This window comes from Lissotriton helveticus, chromosome 6 (assembly GCF_964261635.1).
Source record: "Lissotriton helveticus chromosome 6, aLisHel1.1, whole genome shotgun sequence".
NCBI lineage: Eukaryota > Metazoa > Chordata > Amphibia > Caudata > Salamandridae > Lissotriton > Lissotriton helveticus.
The window spans coordinates 172,979,682-172,996,027 of record NC_136067.1 but is presented as its reverse complement, the minus strand read 5'-3'; the positions used below and the strand labels follow the sequence as shown (position 1 = coordinate 172,996,027).

Below are 16,346 nucleotides of genomic sequence, written 5' to 3'. Positions count from 1 at the left end.
TAATTCTGCTTGAACCCGGGGTTTAAGCGGGTAGGACTGAGAAACGGAAATTAGTGGAGTGATCGTAGTTTGTGGGGCCTGGATCTTACTTCTTATAGCCCTTAACGGTCAATCCACCATTTCTAGGCAATCGTACCTATTTCTTATTGGGAAACCCTGCCAACCCTCCAATGGATAGTGAGATCTACCCACTTGCCAGGGCTGGTTGTGCCAATCTCTATTCCTATTTCTGTTTCTGTTAGCGTAGCTATAGCTGTATCCCACCTGATTCCATTGCTCTTCCTGAGGATGTTGCCAGTTTGAAGTGGGAAGGTATTGGTGTGTGTTCAATGGGGGATAGAAGAAAGAAAGATGTTGGGCGTCGATTCCGCCCTTTTTTCCCAGGGTTGGCCATGAACAAATATGGTCCACGGTACTAGGGTCCCTGTAACTTACTATAATGCAGTCACCTTGGATTGACTTGTGTTCATCACCTATCCATGTTACTCTGCGGACTATGGAAATCCCGCCAGTATGGTAAGGCTCTAGTGGTCTATTTATGCTTAACCACTGGAAGACCTTATTCTTGAGTGACCAGGCGGATTCAACCATACCTTCGGTTAATTCGGGAACACCTGTGAGAATAACCGTGTATGGGGTTGCCTCCGGTGGGAGGTGCACTGGGCGCCTTAATCTTGGTGCCTTTTTGGGTGCCAACGAGGGTTGTGTAACCATCGTTTTAGAAGGTGAGATCGGTGGTTTATTATTTGTAGCTTGATTAACGATTGTAACTGCTGTTGTATTTACAGGTTTCAAAGTTTGTACGGATCCTGTTCCTAATGAAGTCTGAGGCGAATCAGTATATATTTTAGCCTTTTGCGCACTAGGCGCTGGGTGATGCTGTTTTGCTAGTGGAACAGTATGCTTTAATTTTAAAGGGGGTGGAATGGTCATAGGAGACTGTTTAGTTCCTACACCGGGTTGAGGTTGTTGGGGAACTTTAATAGGGTGAGTAGAATTTCCCATCCTTTGACTAGCTGGATGTAAGCTCGTCACACTATTGTGGGTGCGTGATAGAATTGCTATTTGAGCTTCCAAATTCCTTACAGTAATTTGTATAGGTTTTAAATGCTGGGAGAAAAGCTCTTTAATTGTAGTTAATATTTGCGAGGTAGATTTACAAACTTTACATGGGTTATCTATATCCTCTACAATAATGGTAGGTGGTATAGAACTATTTTCAATTGGAGCATTTATACCTGGTTGTATGGTCTGTGGAAGTCGATCCCTCCCAGATTCCCTCCCAAATTCCAGGGGGGTATCGGGCATCACTGTTACCGCATGGTGTAGTGTTTCCTCGTTTAGGGATGGCTCCTTCCCTCAGTCCCCGAAATTGCTTATCTATGGTTGATTCCATTGTGCCCTGTGTTTGACAAGCCTCTAGGTCCGGGGTATCCTCTAAGTCGTCTGATAGAAGAGAGTCAGACTCTGATTGAGTTACTGATAGATCCACAGAGCATGGTACTGTATGAGTATCTGCAACAGTTACAGATGGAGGGAGAATAGCGGTAGTAGGAGCTTGTTGGATGGGAGATGCCGCAGTTGCTAAAAGGCCCATAGAGGAGCGTTTCGCTTTAATGAGGTCCAAAGAAACTCTGCGTTCCAAAAGGGAAATACTGTGTTCGATGGCCTCATTGGTCCGTGAAAGAAATTGATCTGTAGGACCAGTGATCTGGGCAACAGCCAGTGCAGATTTTGTTTTGCTTCTGGTTCTTCCTGGCATGATGGATATATGCGGAATCCTGAGTTCAGTGTCTCGTCTGGATTAACAGCAGAAATCAAGGGGGGTGGCCCGGTCCGGTCTCCACCGGTCACTAACGGGCAACAACGGGCCCGCCCTTGGCCCGGGCTTCGCCCGGCGTCCCGCGAGACGGGTCTGGTGCCAAATTTAAGCGCTGCCTGGCGCTTCCCTGTGTGGCGGAACACTGCAAGGGCCGCTGGACGTTGAAGTCCGCCCGTCTCCTCTCGGCGGCCCCTGCTCCAGGTGAGCAGTCGGGCGGCGGGAGACAGGCGGGCGGGTCCGCAGTTGTTTTCTACTGGCAGCAAAGAGGTGCGTGGCTCGGTGTAGCTGGAAACAGCAGCAGGCTACTAGCAGACGTGTTCAAAAGTGATTCCCACTACTCTGAGGAAATTATCAATGTCACTCTTTGGTCCCTGTCAAGATTTCACTTGAGAGCTAGCAGCATATATTCAGTTCATTTTGATGGTGAACACTTATTTTGGCCCACAAGTGGGTTCCACGATAAAAAAAAACACTCGTATTGCGAAAGCAAATTAATAATTGGCTACAGCTCCAGCGTGCCTGAAGGGATGCTAAAGTTGCCTCAACAATGCAGCATTTTTGCTTCCAATAGCACCAAACAATTTAGGAGGGCCAAACCCAGAAGTCCTATACCAGAGGAGAATTTAAGAGGTGCCTCTGTCTCCAAGCAATAACTTGCCTACCATTTCCACTCATCCACACAACCCCTATCAGTTAGAATCTGGGTTTTCCATCCACATTCGGAGGAAATGACCTTTGACAAGTGGGTCATAGAGTAGTGCAAGAAGAGGTGCAAGCACTGCTCTGCTAAGGTGCTATGGAACATGTTCCTCTGCACCAACGGAATTCACAGCTGTACTTCATCCCAAAGACTGCACTCTGCGGCCCACCCTTGACCTCCGGTCACTAAATCATTACATATTGTCAGAGCAATTGATGGCCACCCTGCAGACATCATTCAACTTTTGCTGCATGAATCCTGTTTTTAATTGACGTCCTGCCATCTATTAATTGGGTCTGGAAAAATCTGTGTTCTTCTTGGACGCCGACCAGTAGGTGGGTAGTGCCATCCGTGTACACCAGCAATGCCCCAGTGCATGGTGACCATCTCCAGATTCTTTTTTTCTGATGCTAGGCTCTGAAGAACAGACCACAGCTCTAGGTTTGTGATAGTTTAACTGTCGGAAAACACCAAACAGGAGCCTAAATCTTCCATCTTCTAAGGAGAAAGGATTCCATCAAAAACCGAATTTAGGTTTTTCACTTTGGCTTCCATCTTTTTATTTATTTTTTTATGTAGCTTGTAGAGCGCGCAGCTACCCCCGAAGGGGTGTCCCGGCGCTGAAATTCAGGGGTTGCCAAGGGAGAGGGGGAGTGAAGAAAAGGAAAATGGATAGACTAAAGTCCGGAGAAGAGCCAGGTTTTAAGTTTGGCTCGGAAGATTGCTTCGGAAGGACAGAACCTCAGCTCGAGTGGAAGGGAGTTCCACAGTCTGGCAGCAATGACACTGAAACCTCTGCCACCGGTTCTAGAAAGTCTGAACCGGGGAGAGATCAGGAGGCGGAGGTCATTGGATCTCAAGGATCTGGAGGAGCAGGATATCGAGACCCGTTTTTTCAAATAGGAAGGTCCATAGTTGTTTACGGCTCGGTAAGTAAGAGTAAGGACCTTGAATTGAATACGGCTAGCCACTGGTAGCCAATGGAGTTGTCTCCGGTAGGCAGAGATAGATTGACGGTACGGGATATTACCGATCAGTCTGGCTGCAGCATTTTGGACAATCTGCAGCCGGCCGATCAGGTACTGGGGAGCCCCAGCATAGAGACTATTAGCATAGTCCAAGTGGGACGTGATGAGAGCCTGGGTCACTGTGCGACGGGAGTCCAGAGGGAGATAAGGTAGAATCTTTCTTATCATGCGTAATTTCATAAAGCAGGCGGAAGTAACTTTATTAATCTGGGTTTTGCATGACAAGGAATCATCAAATTGGAAACCAAGATTCCGCGCCGAATGGACAGGGGACGGGGCAGGATCAAGCGCAGTGGGCCACCACCAAACAGAGGGAATAGGGGTTTTCTGATTGAATGCTGATAAAACTGAGGTTCTGTTTTTCAATCGGAGGTGGTTCGCAGTCATCCAGCCACTGATGTTATTAAGACATTGGCGGAACTTGAGGAATGCGGAGTCCGAGTGGTCCCTAAAGGAAAACACCAGCTGAGTGTCGTCAGCGTAAGAGACCACCCTAACTCCGTAAGACTCCACAACGTCAGCCAAGGGGGCTAGGTAGACGTTGAAGAACAGGGGGCTGAGGGCAGAGCCCTGCGGCACCCCGCATGATAGAGGTTTTATCTCTGACCTAAAAGGGCGTAGCAGTACCCTTTGACTTCTATGTGAGAGGAAGGACTCGATCCAGCCAAGGGCAGTGCCACCTATGCCAATCTGCTTGAGTCGGTCGAGGAGGATGGGGTGAGAGACCGTATCGAATGCTGCGGACAGGTCGAGGAGAACCAACATGGCCTCCTCGCCCCTGTCCACGCATTCTCGGATGGTTTCCGATACTTCCAGCAGGGCCGTCTCCGTGCTGAATCCGGCTCGGAAACCGGACTGGGATCCGTGTAGCAGAGAGTGATCTTCTAAGTATTCCGTAAGTTGGAGCTGTACGGCTTTTTCCAGGACCTTGGCGGGTTTAGGGAGGAGGGAAATGGGACGGTAGTTAGTAAAGACAGCGGGGTCTGCGTCTGCCTTTTTCAGAATTGGGATCACCAGAGCCTCCTTCCAGGTGGTAGGGAAGAAGCCCTGGTGGAGGGAGGCATTCCAGACGGCAAGGAAAGGGCAGGCAAGTGAAGGTGCCAATTCTCCCATGATTTTTGCGGGAACAGGATCGGAGGGGGCACCCGATTTGCAGCAAATGAGTAATCTGATGGCCTCGTCCAGGTTGAGTTTATTGAATGAATGAAAGGACGGAGACTCTGGGGGACTGGTGAGAGAAGAGTGGGTGACCAGCTCAGTGGGGAAGGAGACAGTTTGTTGATTTTTTCCAGAAAGAAATCTGAGAGTCCCTCACAGAGAGCTTGACTAGCGGTGTTCTGGGGGGCCCTGGCCGGAGGATTAATAAAGTCTTTAACAATGTTAAAGAGCGTTTTAGATGAGTTTTTAGCTTTATTAATTTGAGCGGCAAAGTGATCTTTCATCGCGCCTTTTTTAAGTTTAAGAAATTGTTTTAGGGCCGTTTTATAAAGATGTTTGGCTTCAAGGTCATAGTTAAGTCTCCACTTGCGTTCAAGAGCCTTACATCTGCTTTTCTCCTCCCGAAGGGGAGTGGAGAACCAGGGAGCAGAGGGTCGCGACCTAGAGGAGGAGATGGATATCTGGGGAGCAATAGAATCAATTGCTTTAAGGAGAGTGGAGTTCAGCCTAGAAATAGTTTCATCGATGTCCGGGGAGAGGTGCTCCGATTGAAAGTGGAATATTGGGTCTAGGGTAGCGCAAGTAACCTTATGCCACTTTCTTCCCAGCTCCTTCCTAGGGGCCATTGGGGCAGATTTGCGTCCCAAGGTGAGAGAGAATGGGATGAGGTAGTGATCAGTCCAGGTAAGAGGGAGTGGCTGAAGGACCGTGATGAGTGGAAAATTAGCGAATACAAGGTCCAGCGTATGACCTGCCACATGAGTGGGACCTACAACCAGTTGTTTAAGATTGAGGCTCTCCATAGTATCTACCAGGTTGGTAGCCTTAGTACATAGCGGGTTGTCTATGTGGAGATTAAAGTCGCCCAGGACAATAAAGTTTTGGTGTTTAATAGATAGGTCAGCCACTAGGTGAACAAGGGCAGTGAGGGAGGGGGCGGTGACGGGGGGGGGGTAGTAGACTAATATGCCAGCCAAGATAACTGACGCAGAGTCAGAGACAGAGAAATACATGGCTTCGATTGTGCCTATATCAGCAAGTTTGGTAAAAGTAAGCTGGAAAGAGGATTTAAATATGATGGCTAGACCACCTCCAGGTTTACCTCCAGCCCGATTCAGGCATTTGATGTCATAACCTGGGGGGATAGCCAAGTATATATCCGGCGAGGAAGAGTCTGTGATCCAGGACTCTGTTAGAAAGAGAAAATCCCATTCGTCAGACGAGATGGACATCCAGATGTCATTGGCATGGCAGGGAAGAGATCGACAATTAACCAGCCCTGCTCGTAGAGTGTTCTGATTGGAGGATGATAGTTGTGGAGGGGGGCGAGGGAAAAGGAGAGGTTGGCAGGGCGGGAGGGAGAAGTTGCATTGTGAGCAGTGGTAAGAAGCAGATTCCAAGTGTATGGGGATACAGCGAAGGCTGTTCGGGCATAGGCGCGTATTGAATGAGCGAAGTTGGGCAGTAGTCCAACAGATGCGGGGAGGGCTAGTGGGTGAAACAGGGGGACTGGCCCTGGGCCCGGTCCAGGCCCGGACGGGCCCAGACGGGCTTGCCTTTGGCGCGCCTTCGGCGCGCTGACGGCGCGCCCGCTGCGCCCGTCCGCTGCGCTTCCTGCCGAAACACATCTTTTATGTCCGTGTGAGAGGGAGCATGGGGGGTGTGGCCAGCTGAGGTGGGCGTGTCCGCCGTGGCGCCTCGCCCTCAGTGATGGCGGCAGGTAGCGTTCGTTGCAGCGCTAGGAGCGCTGTTTAGGTGCACAGGTAAGTGTGGTTAAAAGCAGAGTATTACACAGCAAAGTTTTTAAAAGAAATGGATTCACTCCCGGCTTCCGCCTCAGGAGACTCCCAAATTATAGTGACGCGCTTTTCCAGCAGCGCGCGCTATATAGTATCAGAGGGGGGCGTGGCCAGCTGAGGTGGGCGTGTCCGCCGTGGCGCCTCGCCCTCAGTGATGGCGGCAGGTAGCGTTCGTTGCAGCGCTAGGAGCGCTGTTTAGGTGCACAGGTAAGTGTGGTTAAAAGCAGAGTATTACACAGCAAAGTTTTTAAAAGAAATGGATTCACTCCCGGCTTCCGCCTCAGGAGACTCCCAAATTATAGTGACGCGCTTTTCCAGCAGCGCGCGCTATATAGTATCAGAGGGGGGCGTGGCCAGCTGAGGTGGGCGTGTCCGCCGTGGCGCCTCGCCCTCAGTGATGGCGGCAGGTAGCGTTCGTTGCAGCGCTAGGAGCGCTGTTTAGGTGCACAGGTAAGTGTGGTTAAAAGCAGAGTATTACACAGCAAAGTTTTTAAAAGAAATGGATTCACTCCCGGCTTCCGCCTCAGGAGACTCCCAAATTATAGTGACGCGCTTTTCCAGCAGCGCGCGCTATATAGTATCAGAGGGGGGCGTGGCCAGCTGAGGTGGGCGTGTCCGCCGTGGCGCCTCGCCCTCAGTGATGGCGGCAGGTAGCGTTCGTTGCAGCGCTAGGAGCGCTGTTTAGGTGCACAGGTAAGTGTGGTTAAAAGCAGAGTATTACACAGCAAAGTTTTTAAAAGAAATGGATTCACTCCGGCTTCCGCCTCAGGAGACTCCCAAATTATAGTGACGCGCTTTTCCAGCAGCGCGCGCTATATAGTATCAGAGGGGGGCGTGGCCAGCTGAGGTGGGCGTGTCCGCCGTGGCGCCTCGCCCTCAGTGATGGCGGCAGGTAGCGTTCGTTGCAGCGCTAGGAGCGCTGTTTAGGTGCACAGGTAAGTGTGGTTAAAAGCAGAGTATTACACAGCAAAGTTTTTAAAAGAAATGGATTCACTCCCGGCTTCCGCCTCAGGAGACTCCCAAATTATCTTGTTGGAGTGATCTAGGAGGGGGGGGGTGTAAGATATCCCTCATCTCCTCCTAAGATTAGAACGAACGGAAAATAACTTACGTTTTGTCTGAAATGCCACCACATACTCACCCAAAAGTACAAGGTCTGCAATCTCTACCTGCATAAGGCTGATAAGTCTCAGGGGTGTAAGGTGTACGATGTTCCTTCCCAGAATAGTCAAGGTCCCGGAAAGAACGAGTTGGGCACTTTGCACAGTGATGCAGGCTAGACCAGTCTCAGTTAATGGACCCAGGCCTGAGTGTTGAGAATTTGTGAAGTGGAAGAGGCCCAGAAATTTCAGGTGTGCTGTGCCAAAAAACTGCTTATGTTGAACCAAAAGGGGAACAGATATCCATGAGCACTACTAATCGGCCTCGGATAAAAACATGCCCAGAGGTTGCAGTGGGACTGAGTCGAACGTTTCGGACTCCAAAATGATCCTCTGCCAAAGCTGCGGTAGTATTAAAGAAGAGCAAATCAAGAGACTACGAGTTGAAAGCAATGACTCCAATCCTTCAGACTTGGACTCTGTTGCAAAAAAGAGTTAAAGATCAGACAAAGAAAGGATAAAGGGTTGAAGGATAAATACCTTGCAACTGTGAAGCGAAAGTCTGATCCCAATGCTGTACAGCAAGCGATTGACATTGAGAGGATAAAGTGCACTCGCAAAGCCAAAATGGTGGCTCTGCTAAAGAAATATATTTGATTAATCCCTTAAGGGTTTTAAAATTACTGCCACGCCAGAGCAGGGCAGAAGAAGAGATATAAATTAAGCTACAGCCACCCCTAACCCCTCCCCTTGAACTCCTGAACCGTAAGAGGAACAGGTATCCTTGTATGAAGTGGGTGAACAATATGAACAGCCCATCATGAAATTACAAACTGGGAAGGACGTAAGGTAGGACTTAGTCCCTGACTCTCCAAAAGAGGGTTTTGAATCATACATTTCCGGGCATCCCCATTGGACGATCTCTGTATCATGCAATGATTAAGGTGGCAGCTGATGTCCATGAGTGGAGGATGAGGGAATAACCGGCAGAAACATTCTACCTATTAGAAACACTCCTTCCCTCACAGAAGAGGCTATTTCTGCTGTTGCCACAAAGCTGAGGGGGCTCTTTAGGGACCATAATAATCAAACGAACCAACCCACATGGTAGCAAAGTTCAAATATCTGCACAAGACCCAGTGTATATTGTGGTTAATGCTCCAGCTGACTCCATTTTACTGTCGACAGAAAGGAAGAGGGCCCCAATGCTCCAGCATCTGCTGAGCCCACCACAACAACCATAGTAAATGCATAGAAATGGTGGCAACGCACGATGGATTGACCTGATGTAACATCTCAGTGATCAATATAAAGAGGACAAAACCTATAAGAATGAAAGATAACTGCAAATACTTGTCTAAAATAAGCACTTGATGCTGCAGGCAGGTGTGGCCTAACTGCTAGAGCAGCCCACCTCTGAGCTGGGGAACCGGGCTAGTCTTGGCAGGAACGCTCAATATCCTGTGATTCTGGGCAAATCCCATAATCTCCCCGTGCCTAACAAAAATGAATGTGTCCGTCTGTAATGCAACTGGTGCTCATGTAAAGCGCTCCGATACCTTAAGGTCCAGTTCGTGCTATATAAAACTCCTTCTCTTCTTCCCCCCCCCCCCCCCCCCCCCCCCCATAAAAAAGACATGCCTGGCTAAGAAGCTGAGATTTCTAATGGAGGCCTGCATCTCTTGTGTTAATTCAGTCAGTTGAGGCATCCACATCTGAAGGATGTACGCCTTTCGATTTGGGACCTGAAATCTTAATTTGATTTCCTTCCACTGTCAAACTTGTATGTGCTAATTTTGTCGGGTGCGCAGACCTACAACATGAGATTGCTATATCTCAAGTTGAAAACTATTTGTCCTACTGCCTGAGCAGACCTGCACAACCTCTGCAAGCATCGGCTCAGGATGGTAGTTTACACCTTTTTGCATAAATGGAAATCCGGATTAGCATGCAAATGCTTTAGACTTCATTTAACAGTGGTAGCTGCTTCCATGCAAAATAGACCGCATAGAGATTTATTTAGGATAGCAGTAGTCCAAGCATTTATGGGTGGTCTTCAGTTATTTCTCCAATATCGCCACAAATTCCTACATGGGCCCTTAATGTAGTGCTTGCCAGGCTTGTGGGCCTCGGTTTAAGCCATTACGTAATTGTCAGATGCAATATCTGTCATGAAAAGCTGCATTTTTAGTAGCCATAATTTTTTTTGTGCAGGGTAGTGAATTGTAAGCATTAACAGCGAAAAGAGCCCTTCATCGTGGTTCTTCAAACTTTGTCACCACTTGGTTCCTTTCACAGTTATCAGTTACGCGGCTGAGCCAAAACCACCTCCCTGGAGCCTTGCATCTCCCTGGAGCCTTGCACCTCCTACCAAAGCAAGCACCGGCATCAACCCTCCTGGGTTTACTCTGAGCATATAGGGGAAAATTCCAAGGGGTGAGGTACAGTAGAACCGTGCCTGCCAAACAGTGAATGTTTAAACCCCCTCCCTCTTCGACCACACACCTGTTGAGGGAAGGCTGTAGCGGTTATTCACCTACTGGCATCACATCACCACAGATCAGTGGGTACTTTCCATTCTGGAGCAGGGTTACTACCTAGAACTTGCTGCCACATCACCAAATATCCTCTCCCCGCAAACACTCCATCTCTGCAGACCATCAGTGCCTCCTCCAAGAAAGTCCAAGCTCTCGGACTCTGAGCAATAGAGCCTGTGCCGCCAAACCAACACGGGAAAGGAGTGTCCTGAGTATACTTTCTAATCTCAACAACAAGGATGGGGTATCTCAGGCCCATCCTCGATCTCTGGCCCCTCAACTACAAATTGTTTGAGCATTTCCACATGGTCAGGCTCCAGTACGTCATCCCTCTGTTGCTGGAAGGCAACTTCATGACACCATTGATCTGGAGCCCACTTATTTACACATTCCTATCCACCCAGTGCACTGACGCTACCTAGGGTAAGAGGGCAGCACTTTCAGTTCAAAGTTCTACCTATTGGGGTAAGTTCCACCCTTAAAGATTTCACAAAGTGCCTTTCAGTGGTCACTGCTTCTCTTCGCAGAAGCGATGTCCGTGTCTTTCCTTTCCTCAAATTGGCTGGGGGAGTGTGGGAGGCAGGGGGAGCACTACACCCAGTTTCTTACAATCATGAAAATCACTTGTTAAATGGGGAATTATCACGCTGTAACAGGCTGTACTAGGGTGTTTATTTTTTCCATGAAATCTTAGATATCCAATCCATTGCCTAGTATGGTAATCTGTCACCCACTCTGACAATCATTGAGGTGTAAGATTTCCATTTAACAGTTGAAAAACTGCTCCTCAGAAGTGTCGTGCCTTCCTTTCCCACATCCCGGGACCAGTCCAACTTTACAAAGGGACTTCCACCACTCTGCAACACGTCTTGCTGTATTTTGTTAGTCACATTTGAACCATTCAAGCTAGAAGCTAATTTTTTTGTTGTTCAAATCTGCAGATTATGCATCAATCAGATCGATAGCGGCAAATGCAGCAATTATATTAGAAAATCGCTGCAGACACACAATCTCATAATTCCAGTGGCCCTGAAAAGAACTCGTTGATAGGCACATTCCAATTACATTTTCGGAGCATTATCTCCTTTAAAAATGCTCCTACATCCTACACTTGTGTGGGACAATTGTGTATTGTCTCAATGAACATCCTTATGATGAGTAAACCTAGAATTGCAGATGGTAATATTTTCTTCTCCTGTAGAACTCAGTAATATTGATTGGTCTTGTGAAACTTAATGGTGGACACTACAACTCAAGGAGTCATTGGCAGTGCCTAATGTGCAATTAATAACAAACTTTACCGTGAGGATTGTGGTGTATTATATGGTATGGTTGCACGACCTTAACCCCTCCTATGCTGATGCCGAGCTCAGCTCGTCATCCGCCACGGTGTTCATGTGCTGATAACGAGCTCAGCTCGTCATGGCTGTTAGAACGCTCACACGTGGGGATAATTCCCCTGCTTTGCTGAGCGTTCTAAGGAATGGGCGTGGCCGTGACGAGCTCAGCTCTTCATCAGCACACGTGCACCGTGGCTGATGACGAGCTGAGCTAGTCATCAGCACCGGGGCGCTGTGCGCGCCCCCCAGCACAGCGGGGGAATTACCCCCACTGCGAAGGGGGTTAATGTGTAATACATTCATGAACCAGTCTTTGGTCCAGTCAACCTCTAGCTCAAGCCTGGTTAGCTGTGGCTTTGCGCAGCAAGGCTTAAACAAAGGGACTAGTATGAAGCATTTAAAGCATTCAGAAGCGCCAAACAAAGAAAAAAAGTCACTCAAAGAAAATCCGACACCTGCTTCTAAAAATAGATTATATTTATAGATTAAGGGGCAGATTTATGTCTGACTTGCGCCACGTTTACGCCGCTGTTGCGTCACGCAACGGCGGCGTAAACGTGGCGCATCCCTGCGACCCACTTACGTGACGCATCTAGGCAGATGTGTCGCGTTGTAAAGCCCTGTGCCACATGTGGGCGTTCCGGCGCTGGGTGGGCGTTCCGGGGCAGGTGCGCCTCGCAAAAGTGCCTGCGTGAAATCTACAAGATTTCACGCAGGCACTTGTGCGACGCTGCTACGTCAATTCCTTATGCTTGCTTGGAGCAGGCGTAAGGACTGACGCAGCACGTTAAAAGTGTAGGGCACACCCGAGCATTGCTGGAGTCTCGTCGCACTCCAGCGATGCGCCGCCCTTGCGCCACGAGATGCGTCACGCATCTGCCTACCCTTACGCCACGGCGCGCTGCATTGTAAATGCGGCGCATCCGCCGTGATGCAAGAGTAGTTTTGCATGACGCATTTGTTCTGGCGCATCCCTGCTGATTTGCAGAGATGCGCCAGAACTCATAAATATGCCCCTATATTTATATGAATTTTTAAATACCAAGATTAGCAAAATCCAAGGGGGGAAAGGGGGGGATGGTACTGTAGATCTAGATTAAAAAAAAAACTTTAATCTTTGCTTTTTAGTCCAATGAGTAAATATGCATAACTTGCTCCCTCTTGGAGTATAGGATGCCAATCGGGACTCTCCAGCCATCTCTGTCCTGGACTTTTCTTTCAAACTGACTCCTGGTGTAACCCATCAGCCTAGAAGCCTTGATGCCGGGTGTTTCTTAGCTTTCCTTTTTTCCTTTTTCTCTTGCGGGTTTTAGGTGACAGCTTGCCTGCTGGCCTTTGATAAGGCTTGCGGAGAGTGACTTCTCCATCCTATACGTCTTTTCGTGATTTCTTCATGAGCAGGGAGTTGGAAAGTCTGCTGCCATAGGTCGTTCTTCCTGACTGTTCAGTGGATGTGGAGGAATTTCCTCAGACAGGTTTTGATGAAGGTCTAGACTTTGATATGGAGCTGAAACTTGGAGGACAACAGTGACCACCACCATCAAAGGACCGATTTTATGTTGGTGTTTAAAGAGCCTTATCTTGAAACTAGCAGTGGTAACTAAAGTTAGAAAACTTTTGAAAAGTTTGGAAGTGTTTTGTTCAGCTACTCTGTCCCAGACTGGGGAACCAGTTTCTTCTGGGAGAAGGTAAGAGGAACCAGGGGGGGTTATGAAGCAGTAAATGGACTACCAAGATCTCTCCCACCCTATGGCGCTATGTGTGGGATCTACGAGTCTGAGAGAGCACTATTCTGCCTTTGTTATGCGCTTTGTAGCTGCCAACCAGTCTACCTGAACAAAGGGGCAGCCTTACACAAATGTGATCGCCATTTGCCCACCAGAGGTGGCTTCCCTTTTGGAGCTTGCCTATTGTGCCAATACCTTGTTTGGCTTCCTGCAGTGGGGAGGTATCACCTCTGTGGCTTGCTTGTATTCTGCACAAAAGGAGCTGTTCACAATACGGCCCAGGAGGGCAAAAGGCTCTCTGGTGGCCAGCAACTGAGAGGCCACTGGGTAAACTGGACAACAGAGTTGCAGTTTTATAAAAGTTGCCCTTTCTTAAGTGACATCAAACTTTGGCCTCGTTGGTTTTAATACCACAATTACTTTGATACCTTGAAGTACTCATTTCAGTAGTCTCCTTCAGAAGATGTAAGAATTGAGATGTCGGCCTATAATTCTATATTAGCCAATGAAGCTACTATCACTAACCTTTCCACAGTAAATTTGGAAGTTTAATTGTTAAGACATATTAATGTATATGTTCCACTAAATAATATATAGCTCTTTCTTAGGGCTCGATAGGCCTTCCTTAGGGGATACTTGTGTATGTTAAAGTAAGTGGGGGTTTTGCCGTAGGTTTAAATGGCAAAGTCAAACTAGCAGCTTTTTTAAACTGTTCTTCCAGACTGCTGTGGCAGGCTGGAAGAAATTGTGTACTAGTCTCATGCAGGGTGAGGCAATCCACTGATTTAAGGAATGCAGAGCTGGGTGGCAACATTAACTTATATACCCTTGTTACCATATACTAGGGATTCAGAAGTAAGTCTGCTTATGCCAATTGAGGGTAGCCAATTCAACTAACCTTTTGTAAAGGGTTGGAATACTTGCACTGAGATCAGGTCACCAGGCCTCAGTGCTTCGAAAAACCAACAGCATCAGTCCGAAACATTGGGGTGATCATGCAAAAAGATGCATTTCCTAACCTACTTTTTTTTATGTATTTTGTGCACTCTGATATAACTTGCAGCTACACATCCATAGTTACTTGAGCCAGGAGATGGCTGAAATCCCCCTCCCCACATTTCCTCCCACCCAAAAATGTTGCGTCAGATAAACCCTTAATCTCAGACACAAGTCTGGCATTAAGCTGCAAGGTCAATGGTGATCACTGTGCTATTCAGATATTCCACGTGTGTGTAAAAATCTACGTGCTGTTCCTGAGGGCTCCTCTGATAAACTAGATATGGGTGCGAGACATAAGGGAACAGGAGGCCTGGGGAGAATATTAGTAAAGTGTTGCTCTTGGTAAAACTCGGCTACTGCGAGATGTGCCTTCAGCTTAATTAGACCATTAAACTACACTAGCATTGGGCTGATCCACAATCAAGTAGCTTTAATTTATTAACTTACACACTCTTAACTATGCAGCTAGCCTCTTAGGCCCTCCCTCCCTCCCTCCTCTTGACAGTCCATTTTTGTGTATCTGGGATTTTTGGTTTCCTATATGGCACAATAAAGATTGTATGAACTCTTGTGACCACCTCCAATCCATATTGGGTAATTGTTTAACAGCATTTATTGTGCATGATAAATAACTTCAGAGTTGCACAGGATCACAATGCCTTCTTTGTATTCTTTTCCAAAGCGGCCGTCCCCACAAGCCTCAGAACAGTGTAAACCACTCTCTGTGAACCTATAGTTTCATACATAATGTGTACTCAACCATTTATTCACTGCTTTCATTTTCCAGGTATGTTCTGAGAAGGACTTATGCAATGATTAAAGTGACGAATGACACGTGGAAAGTTGCTTATCTTATGAACTGGCTATCAAAATGTCAACTGCCGTAATTTTGTAATACTTTCCTTTTTTATTTATTCTTTAGGTTATTTCAAGATTGTCCGGGGAGAGGACCACTGTGGAATAGAATCTGAGATTGTGGCTGGAGTACCCAAAAATGAAATGTATTAATTCTCTTTTTCTATTGGCAACAAAATCTGAACATGGTTGCTTGTTGACTTGAGAGCTTGCAACGGTGCTGCCATATTTGTGGGTTATTCCTTTTGATTACAGCAGTACCATTTTTAGCTTGAAGCTGCTGATAGAGGAGAAGATTGCCATTTCTTTTTTGGTACCTTTTTTGGGTTAAAGTTTGGTAGCTGGCTTCCACAACCTTGCACTCATAAATTGAAATGAATCTATTCTGGCAAACACACTTGATCTACGGATTTTAGAAAACCATGTATATGCAAATATCGGTCTGTTTTGTGACCCTCTTTCATGAATCAGTATGTTACCCTTAAGAACAGTAGTTTTAAATGTGGCACAATCAGTCCATTACGTGTATTGCTGCTTAGGAAAGAAGGGTGATCGATTGATCACTACAAATGTTTGGATTGCTCCTGGACGACTAGGAGCTAAAGCAATTACAGCTTGTTTTTAGCCTTCTAAGCATGTTTTGTTTTTAACTGCCAAAGGCACTAGTGCTAAAGTTTGACTTGCCTTAAATTGCTTAGTGACCATTTTTAGATTGTTGTCTTTTACGGACAAAAACATACTGACCTTGAGGGGATAATTTTGGAAGGGGTTTTTTGGGGGGGGAGGAGGGCACATTGTGTACAATGTGCTAGACAATGCCAGTTTTCCATAACAAACTGTTCCACATAGAAATGTTAAAATGTTTTATAGCTTTTTGGTCCATTATAAATAAATATTGTTTTCTATTCCTGTGGTGTGTACATAACTGACAATAGAATGATCTTGTGTGTATGAGGTAGGTTTTACTTTTGATAAACATGTGTTCAAATCTGTGTTATGTTGGCAAACCACTGAAGTCCAATGTCCCTGTTCTGATCTTTTGCTTAAAAAATAAACTTTAAAACCTTATTGTGCCTGTTTATATTTTTTCATGCCCAATTTTATTGGAGCCATAGTGCACCACCGACTGAGATTAGTTTCTACCATTAGGCAAAACTAGGTGGCCGCCTAGTTTGGCAAAAGAGGGAGGGTGGCAAAAAACATGTGCCTGAAGGTCTTGGGCCCTTGAAGGCCCCAGCGCGCTTTGGTAGAGTCCTGTCCGAGGACGCAGCATGCACAGCA

General features: G+C 47.1%; 1 protein-coding gene across 1 annotated transcript in view; it reads left to right on the top strand.

Annotated features, from left to right (window-relative positions):
- Positions 1 to 16,133, top strand: part of CTSB (cathepsin B) — an 82,083-nt gene extending 65,950 nt beyond the window's left edge. Inside the window, exon 10 of the mRNA XM_078647582.1 lies at positions 15,133 to 16,133. Within this exon, the coding sequence (XP_078503708.1) occupies positions 15,133 to 15,218 (86 nt within the window). The 3' untranslated portion in view covers positions 15,219 to 16,133. The remainder of the gene's footprint in view (positions 1 to 15,132) is intronic.
- The last annotated feature ends 213 nt before the right edge of the window (positions 16,134 to 16,346 follow it).